Here is a 9,249-nt window from a genome sequence, read left to right on the forward strand (position 1 = left end):
CAATGGCACACGACACAGACGCACACGGTGGCGGAAAAGTCATCTACATGAAATTAGCATTATTCGGTGCAAAACGAGATCTATCGGCGGCATCCACACCCGAACTTGTGGTGTGGTTCGGCAACTGTGCCGTCGCGCTAGCCTCGTCTCGTCGCAGTGAGGTATTGTTTCGCGTAGAACCAGCCGCCCAGCCACCCGATAGGAGAGCCAATTTTCATTGACGAGTAGCGCAAAAATAACACTATGAAGTACAGCGACTACCAAGCTGAGAGACTCGATTGCATATGGATGAAAGTCCTGGAAACAGTTGTTCGTCACTTCGTCACTGCCAGCGGCTGCTGTTCAACGAACGGGGTGTACACTTGCTTCTAAGCTGAACTCGGCGGTGGTGATATAATTTACATACCTTCACTCTCCCAATGCGTTCCATCCACCGAGTCCGGGTTCCAATTGAATTCCTCCTTTTCCCCCTTCCCCCCGCAAGAACAGTATGATGTAATCAAAAAAGATATATTTACTTCGCTAGCTACTCCCGAGATGTTACAATTTCAAGCTTTAAAAAAATATAATGATGTAATGTAAAAAGAAACAGAGACGCCACACCGCACACGAGCATCGTTTCGCGCGAGCAGAAAATAAATTGAACGGCGGGGAGGTTTTTGGTTTTTTCTTGGTGAGTTGTTGTTTGGTTGGTTGGTTTGGGTGGGGTGGGGGGTTTGGGCTTGGGCTTTGGTGAACCCAGATGTTTTGTTTGCTTAGAAGCACTTGCGGTGGACAATTCCTGGGCCGCCCTCGTCGTACTCGTGCTTCGAGATCCACATCGTCTGGAAGGTGGACAGCGAGGCAAGGATGGAGCCACCGATCCACACGGAGTACTTACGCTCCGGCGGGGCAATGATCTTGATCTTGATGGTCGACGGTGCGAGCGAGGTAATTTCCTTCTGCATACGATCGGCAATACCTAGAACGGGTACATACAGAGCGGGGAATGGTTAGCGAGGGACAGAGCTCGGCACGCGTGGCGAGTGGCTAAAGTGCTAGAGGACACCTACCCGGGTACATGGTGGTACCGCCCGACAGGACACTGTTGGCGTACAGATCCTTACGGATGTCGACGTCGCACCGCATGATCGAGTTGTACACCGTCTCGTGGATGCCGGTCGACTCCATGCCGAGGAAGGACGGCTGGAACAGGGCCTCCGGGGCGCGGAAGCGCTCATTGCCAATGGTGATGACCTGTCCGTCCGGCAGCTCGTACGACTTCTCCGACGAGGACGAGGCGGCGGCCGCCTGCATTTCCTGCTCGAAGTCGAGCGCAACGTAGCACAGCTTCTCCTTGATGTCGCGCACAATCTCCCGCTCGGCCGTGGTCGTGAACGAGTAGCCACGCTCGGTCAGGATCTTCATCAGGTAGTCGGTCAGATCGCGACCGGCCAGATCCATGCGCAGGATCGCGTGGGGCAGCGCGTAACCCTCGTAGATCGGCACGGTATGTGAGACACCATCGCCCGAGTCGAGCACCACACCGGTGGTACGGCCGGACGCGTACAGCGACAGCACGGCCTGGATCGCCACGTACACGGCCGGTGCGGCAAACGTCTCGAACATGATCTGTGTCATCTTCTCGCGGTTCGATTTCGGGTTGAGCGGGGCCTCCGTCAGCAGGACCGGATGCTCCTCGGGCGCCACGCGCAGCTCGTTGTAGAACGTGTGGTGCCAGATCTTCTCCATGTCGTCCCAGTTCGTGATGATGCCGTGCTCGATCGGATACTTGAGCGTCAGTATACCGCGCTTGGACTGTGCCTCGTCGCCCACGTACGCATCCTTGTTGCCCATGCCGACCATCACACCCTGGTGGCGCGGACGGCCAACGATGGACGGGAAGACGGCGCGCGGCGCATCATCACCGGCGAAGCCCGCCTTGCACATTCCGGATCCATTGTCCACGACCAGTGCTCCCGCATCATCGTCACACATCTTGAGGCTTGCTGTTGAGTGCTGGTGCTGCTACACAAAAACGGCCAAGGCTGGCTGGGCCAACGAAAACAAAAAACAAAAAAAAGATGTAAGCTTTCTGCACTGCGTATTTGCACTGAACCAAGAACCGAAGAACAATCCGCGCAAACCAACTCACCTCAACTGAAACTGATACTGCACGCGATATAAACCGACAGCTACAAGGCGGTGACTGAGGGCCAAAACTGACGCGTGCCAACTTATATACTGCGGTAGTAAAGATCGAACGCCATATCACCATTAAAGGATCGCACCCGATCGGGCGGAGCCAAGAGACCCGAACCTCGGTGTTTGGGTGGGTGGCGCGGAGAGCCATCGGAAGAAGGCCGCCGGGGAGAGCCCTGGGATGCGTTTGTCTCTTGCGAAAATCGCACCGCATCCACACTCGCATCCGCCGCACATACTCAGCGCCCCAAAAATAGCTCCAAAATAGCAGAAGCGGTGCGCGATCGATTGCGGCGTCTGCCGCAAGATGGGTGCGTTCGGATGCGGATGATAGTGCAGATAAGAGCGGGGTTGGAAGCAGGACGGGGTGGTAAGGCGCATACATCGCAGCACGGGGTGGCAACATGCCGAGGAAACAGATTAATGAAAAACGTCACGAAAATAGCATTATAATAGTGTGCAGCGAGAAAGAGTGTATCGATCAATCGAATCGATGTGTTTGTAGCAGCAGCATTATCGACTGCCAGTGCATTCAAGGCACAGGTTTTCCAACACTAGCACAGCTTTGTGTGTGTGTGTGTGTGTGAGAAGGTTTGCACTAGGAAAAACACAATCGATCTATCATCGAAGGGAACCCCGATATGGCTCGAATCGATTGTCTGATCGATCGGCGTGCCAAGCGCCGCCAAATCGGTCAGCTGTTTCGCTCTTTGAATGCCTTTTATGGTGCGAACTCGAACGGCGAGCGATCGAAAGGCATCACTATTTCACTTACACAACTACGCCAGCTAGCAAAGGAACTATTCTGCGCAGACCCGGCTGGCCAAATTGGCGTGTTTGCAATTTGCTACACAACTTGCTGCTAACAACATCGCTCGTTGTGCCGCCATGAATAAGCGTCGTTGTTGCGATTGAGTATACTCTAGTTAGGTTGTTATTAATTTGGATGAAAGCAGCGAAAGCCCCGTTTCATACCGTGCAAACATATCTTGTTCTGGCAGTGAGTGTGTTCCGTTCCAGCCAAATACACAACGCCTTTCTCCGGAGCGGCAGTGAATATAATAGAATTCAATTTCACCAGTGTAACCGAAACCGCTCAATATCCGAATACTTTATAATCATTCGTAACGAGACGCTGTTGAATATTTTGCTCGGTCGGGGAGGGAGGGGGTCAGAGGCTCCCCCTTTGTGGCACAGCGCAGCACGGAATAAAAAAAAAGGATGCACCAAAAAGTTGAAGCTATGTTGTCATACATATTCAAATTCCTTTCCGCCCGGTGGTCGTGCGCGACCCGTGTCCCCAGCCGCTTCGGGCTGTGGGCTACCGGGAATGCGCATTAAAGCGTGTCGGCAAGAGTTGTACCCGCGTGTGTGCGTTTGAATATATATATATATATATGTGTGTGTGTGTGTATTTATACGTGCTACCAGCTACCCCACCAAACTAATAAGCACTGGCGGTAGAATGGAACCCTTTCCCCGAAGGGTTTTTGCTTTGATGGAATCTTATGAATCACTCAGCATTCCGAAATAACATGTCAACCCTTTTCATCCAACCGTTTGCTGGAGCGGCGGACAGGCGGACCCCCGCGGTAACGCTTGGGAAGCAGGGGAAGCAATCGCAGACCAACCAGACACACTAGCAGCGCCTTTGAATGGGAAGCGTGTTGATGGTTGCCCGGGGTATTCCTTTCCCTTCATTTTGTTCGGTTTTTGTTTTCGTTTCTTTCTATTTCCAAAGATCCAAAACGGACCATAAGCTACCCGAGCTCTCGTTTCGTGGTGGTTCTTCACGCTTAAAGCCCTTTTTAATATGGCTTCGACATTTAATTTGCATTCATTTGGTGGGTTTGTGTAGCACAGTTTTGTTGCAAAGTTTGCTCGAGAAAATGACGGAATGTGATGATGGGAAAAGGGATTTTTTTTAATTAATCGCTCAATGGTGACCGGTGGTTGTGGCGATGCAGGCAAATATTCGAACTACAGTAAATTAACATTTCGCTGTAGAACATCATTTCATACATTCTTCATCCGTTCATGTCGATTCAGTATCAATCATATCGATTCAATGCAGTTACTGATAAAACTGATGGCTGATAGCGTTATCCAAAATAGCAAAAGTATATCAAGTTTCATTTAAAATGCGATGAGCATTAGACTGCGAACAGCGATGAGAACAATGAGGCGAGTTTGCTGCTACTCTCTAGTTGTCGATTTGTTCCAGCAGCACGCTTCAGCTGCAAGGTTAAGGTTATGGTCAACATGTTTGTGAAGTTGGTGGATATTCGAGTAAAATCTGTAAACCCACAGCTGGCAAGGTGTCAGCTTGCAAATACAATCGCTAACGGGGAGGGGGACAGTGTGCCAATGTTCGCACTACTTTTAACACGTAAAGAGAATTTCACGAACGTCGGGCGAGCTTTCAGCATGAAACTAATTAAGAGCCCCCTGGCTGGCGAGCAAATCCAAACCCCTGCCAGGCATGGGTACGTCCGACGGGAGACAACCGTCCGACAGGGTCCCGCTTTTGTCCCCGGCTATAAACGATACTGTAATAATAATGAAATTCACAGTTCATTTATCACCCTGCCAACAATATCTACATCATGCATGATGACCATTTTTGAATGCGCTTTAAAGAGCTGTACACAAGTGTGTTTGTGCTGCCTGCCTGCCTGCCAGCTCGTGGCACATAATTTATCGTCTTCACTCTCACCCGTCCCTTTTTGCGGCTTTCCGGCGACGGACGAAATTCGGTGTGCCATTGCGTCGTGCAACACGGGGACAGTTCTGACCGGCCTGCGCTTGCCGTTCCAGCGGTCCCCCTCCACTCACCCTCGTTTCCTGCAACTGCCGTGCGCTCGCCGTGCGTTTGCGTTAACTCGCTCTCCGCCGTTCGTTCGCTTTAATTAAAATGATAATTTTATTTTGTCGGTCAACCGTTGCATGATTCATGCTGCGTATCCTTGCGTCGTACCCCACCATAACATCCCCACCGCCACCGCCACCATTAGTTAGATCGTTCCTGCCCGACAAGGTCAGAGACCGTCGGGCCCTGGGCTGGAAAGCTTTCTTCTCTCCCACAACAAAAAAAAACCAAACAAACAATCCAGCCCAGTTCCGGTCCGGTTGGTCGTAGCTGCCGTGCTGTCAAAATCACCGAATCAAACAACAAGTCCGTGCCCTCAACCGTGCCCGGGCGGCTGTAAGTGAGCCGCACTCACACACACACACACAAAAAGGTGGCGAAAAATGGTCCTCAACCGACTCTCACTTAGCCTGCCGACACCTACCGCAACCAAAACGATCGTCACATCGTGTGATTGTGTGTGTATGTGTGTGAACGTGGCAAGGACGACGGGGAGGCGCGGACGTAACAAACAACAAAAAAAAAGGATACTCACGGAAAATACAATATCTGGCCACTCTCGGGACCAGTCCGATGGGCAAAAGGTAGATGTGCCATTTCTTTGGCACGTAGCGCTGTTTGTTTTCGCTTCAACACCCCTTCTTTCCGCTCGCTGCAGGCTCAAGGTATGGTGGGTACGGGCGGACAGGGGGTCGTGAGCGGGCACGCAGGTATTTACCGTGGCCTGTCAGTCAAGCCGTTAATTAAAAACATATTTCTATGCCAGCTTGTTTTAGCAATGCTCATTTGGGAAGCGAGCGTATTACCCCGCACGAAAGACACGCCGCGTTGGTCGTTTGTGTTGCTTTCCTTTTCCTGTTTTGTGCCAAACGGACTGACGTAGGCTACTTTACCGTTATTTGTATGAAGTGTTGGGGTGTACCTTTTTTGCCAGTGTCCCGGTTACTTTCTTACTACCTTTCAAACCACTGGGAGATTTTTTTTTGGGACGGCCTCCCTTCGTTTCACGGGGCCCAAATTATCGCCCAACCTACGCAAGGGTTAAAGCGAACTTTTCACCTGTCATCCTGAAGCGAGCGGCTTCGGAAACAGCGGTGAAGCAAGCAAGGTGAGCAAGTCCTTCCAAGCTCTCTCTCCTACCCAAGAAGAGAAAACCGCACACAATCACATCGCCCCTTACGCGCACAAACGAGATCCTTTAACGCGCTCGGTTACAGTTGTATGTGTTTGCAGAATGAAGAATGGATGGCAGTGAATACTTTATTCTGCACAAAATTTATTGTACTCGTACTCTATACCCAAGTGTTCCAGGCGGATGATGGATGGTTGCGGGAGGCGCCGAGTGGCTCCCCGCCGTTGCCGGGCGGGAGTAACGGAATGGAATTTAACAACAGCATAATTTGAACTGATAGAATGTGCATATTTCAGCAGCATCGCTCTACGGAGCCGACTCTACGGGCACGTGCCACGCACGAAGTAAATATTATTTGATTTTGTTATTTATGGCGCCTGCCGGTGGATTCTGATGGATTCACGGTCTAGGCGATGCCGGGGCGAACCGTGGTATAGGAAGGTGTAAATCAGTGCCCATCCCGTACCACCGTAGGCTTTTTATTTATGCATTTTATCTTCTTTCCATCTCCCGAGCGAGAGCGCTGATATGGGTGGGAGTGTGTGTGTGTTGAAAAATGTCTTCATTTAACTCGAGCAATGCATGGTAAAGTAGCCGTTTTATTAGTGGTTTATTTATGTGCTGTTTTGAGTGGAATCCTACGATATGTAACACTTTGCGGTTAAGTAACCCACCACTGCTGCGCCGAAGACGTAAATGCTGTGCGGTGTGAGAACTATTCAAGCACAAGGTAAAAGGTGAAAGTGAGACTTAACACATGAAAGTTTAGAAAAAAGGTACAATCCCTCCAATTGTTTGTATTCTGAAAAACTTCAACTACTTGAAATAAAAATTATAAAACAACTGTAAAAATAATAAATATCAATTATTCAACAAAAAGATTTTTGTGTATTTTCATCAATTTGTTTAATTAATCTATACTACAGCTACAATTCATCGAAACGATTTAAAAGTTTTAACTCAAATTAAACCAATTCGACAGAAATGTATTGACCATTTTGGTTATTTCACGCATGCTGATTATTTCATGCCCCTATCCCAACCACACATCGCGTACTTTACAAGATGATCAAAGACCCTTTCTGCTACACAATACGGTGAACTAGAAATTCCCATTCTTGTTACCCGAACCATTTATTTCCATTCTCCGAAAGCCACCATTCGGCACCACGATTTGCGCTGACAATGATAATGATGACATGTCTTCCGCATCGTTGCTCCACCGCCCTTCCGACATTTACCAACCTCGGCGTGCTGCGTGTGGAATGTAGGAAGCGCTACCAACCACACATTAGCGAGTCGAGAGGATGGAGATTTGTTGCCGAACGAACGGAAGCAACACACACACCCATCTCAACACTCAAATGCCCCGTGGCCGATAGATACTGGCGCGCAAATAAATCACATTATGCAGCGTTAGATCAACCGGAGTACCGGATCAGGGCGGCAGTAGCAAGCTGATCGGGGGGGGTAATGGTTTGCGATGCAGCGCGAAATATGAGGTGCATTATTTGACTAAATACGGCAACAGCCTGGCAGCAATGGTGGCACGATAGCTTCCACCGATCTGTGGGGTTCACCTCTTTTTTGTTTTTGTCTCCACCCTCACGCACATTTTGTACACCTCGGCATAATTAGATCTCGCGCGATGGTGGTTTCGGGGCTGCAAAAGGTGCTGCCGCGTTTAAAATGCGCTCTTTGTTGCCAGGGCGCCTGGGCCACTCCGTCCCTTTAGCGTGCCGGATTGAGTGTGTCAATATGCGTGACGCTACGAGTAATGAAATTATTATCGCTTAGCCACAACTATTTTCCTATAATTAGCTCTAGCGACGGTGCGTAGCAGGCTGGCGGTTTTTTTGGGTGGGGAAGGTTTTGGGCGGAGGGCAGTGGTTCGGTGACCAACATGCACCGATCGCCGCAACAATGACAGCACGCGATACCGCAAAACCGCTTCGCTCCGAACCGGCGAGAGGCGAGTGGACGACGGTTGCTCAATTTATTATCGTCAACTAATGGCAAAAGCAAATGGTTGCAGCGTAGCTATAACAGCATTATGAATAAGCTAAGAGCATCCATCAGATGCTGCATTATTTCAACAGAAAAAGCTACCATTGTCTTGTACTCAATTCAATATCAAGTCTATGGATTTATGGTTTTATTGTTGTGATCATAGCAACCTCTCTAGTTTAAACGAAGTGTAGTAGGCTTTATTGAAATAGAGAATAAATCAGTCTGCATTTTCCTTTCGTACGAACAAGACGTTCTAACAGGTTATGGGCCCAGTATTAGTGGCGATTAAAATTAAGTTTTAACCAAAAGAAAGATTTCGCAAAATGGAACGATTGGGAATTGCAAAACTCAACGGAGGTAATTACAGTGTCTGGAAGACAAAGGTCGAATTCCTCCTCATCCGAGAAGAATTGTGGCAGTATGTGATCAGCGATGGACCGGGTAACACGACGGCCAGTCCCACTACCGAAGCTATCGGAGCAGTATGGAAGAGTGGTGATCAGAAGGCGCGAGCGACAATCGGCCTTTTACTGGAAGATAACCAACTCAATCTAATTAAGGACTGTAAGACGGCTAAAGCGACATGGGAAAAGCTGCGAGGACACTACGAAAAGGCCACACTAACTTCGAAGGTGTCGATTTTAAAAAATATATGTGAGAAGCGTTTTTCCGACGGTGAGGATATCGAGCAGCATATCTTCGAGATGGAAGAATTGTTCGATAGGCTAACATTGACCGGTGAGGAGCTAAGCAAGAGCCTGCAAGTGGCAATGGTGCTCCGAAGTCTCCCGCAATCTTTCTCGGTTCTGACCACAGCGTTGGAAAGCAGGTCTGACGACGAGCTTACGCTAGATTTGGTGAAAACCAAGGTGGTGGACGAAGTAGCCAAAAGGGGAAACAGAGGTTGCTGCGATTCTGTACTAAAGACAATTGTTAAGAAGAATCAAATGTTATGTCATTTCTGTCAACAAGCAGGGCATAAAAGAAAGGATTGCCTGATTCTAATGGAGAAGCGGTCCAGAGATTTGAAACAGTCGGAAGGCCAGCATGGTATGAA

At 49.3% G+C, this 9,249-nt stretch overlaps 1 protein-coding gene across 2 annotated transcripts; it reads right to left on the reverse strand.

The window, feature by feature from the left end:
* Positions 1 to 496: 496 nt before the first annotated feature.
* On the reverse strand, positions 497 to 2,286 carry LOC1281498 (actin, muscle-type A2). 2 transcript variants are annotated; one of them, XM_061644834.1, is made up of 3 exons: positions 2,135 to 2,286; positions 1,053 to 2,027; positions 497 to 961 (listed from the first exon to the last, which is right to left on the reverse strand). In XM_061644834.1, exons 2-3 carry the CDS (start codon positions 1,975 to 1,977, stop codon positions 756 to 758), a joined length of 1,131 nt encoding a protein of 376 aa, XP_061500818.1. In that variant the 5' UTR covers positions 1,978 to 2,027; positions 2,135 to 2,286; the 3' UTR covers positions 497 to 755. The 2 variants fall into 2 exon arrangements, with proteins under 2 accessions (XP_061500818.1, XP_321420.4); XM_321420.6 differs by having other exon boundaries at positions 1,053 to 2,031; positions 2,135 to 2,284.
* Positions 2,287 to 9,249: the final 6,963 nt, after the last annotated feature.

This window comes from Anopheles gambiae, chromosome 2, assembly GCF_943734735.2.
Source record: "Anopheles gambiae chromosome 2, idAnoGambNW_F1_1, whole genome shotgun sequence".
NCBI lineage: Eukaryota > Metazoa > Arthropoda > Insecta > Diptera > Culicidae > Anopheles > Anopheles gambiae.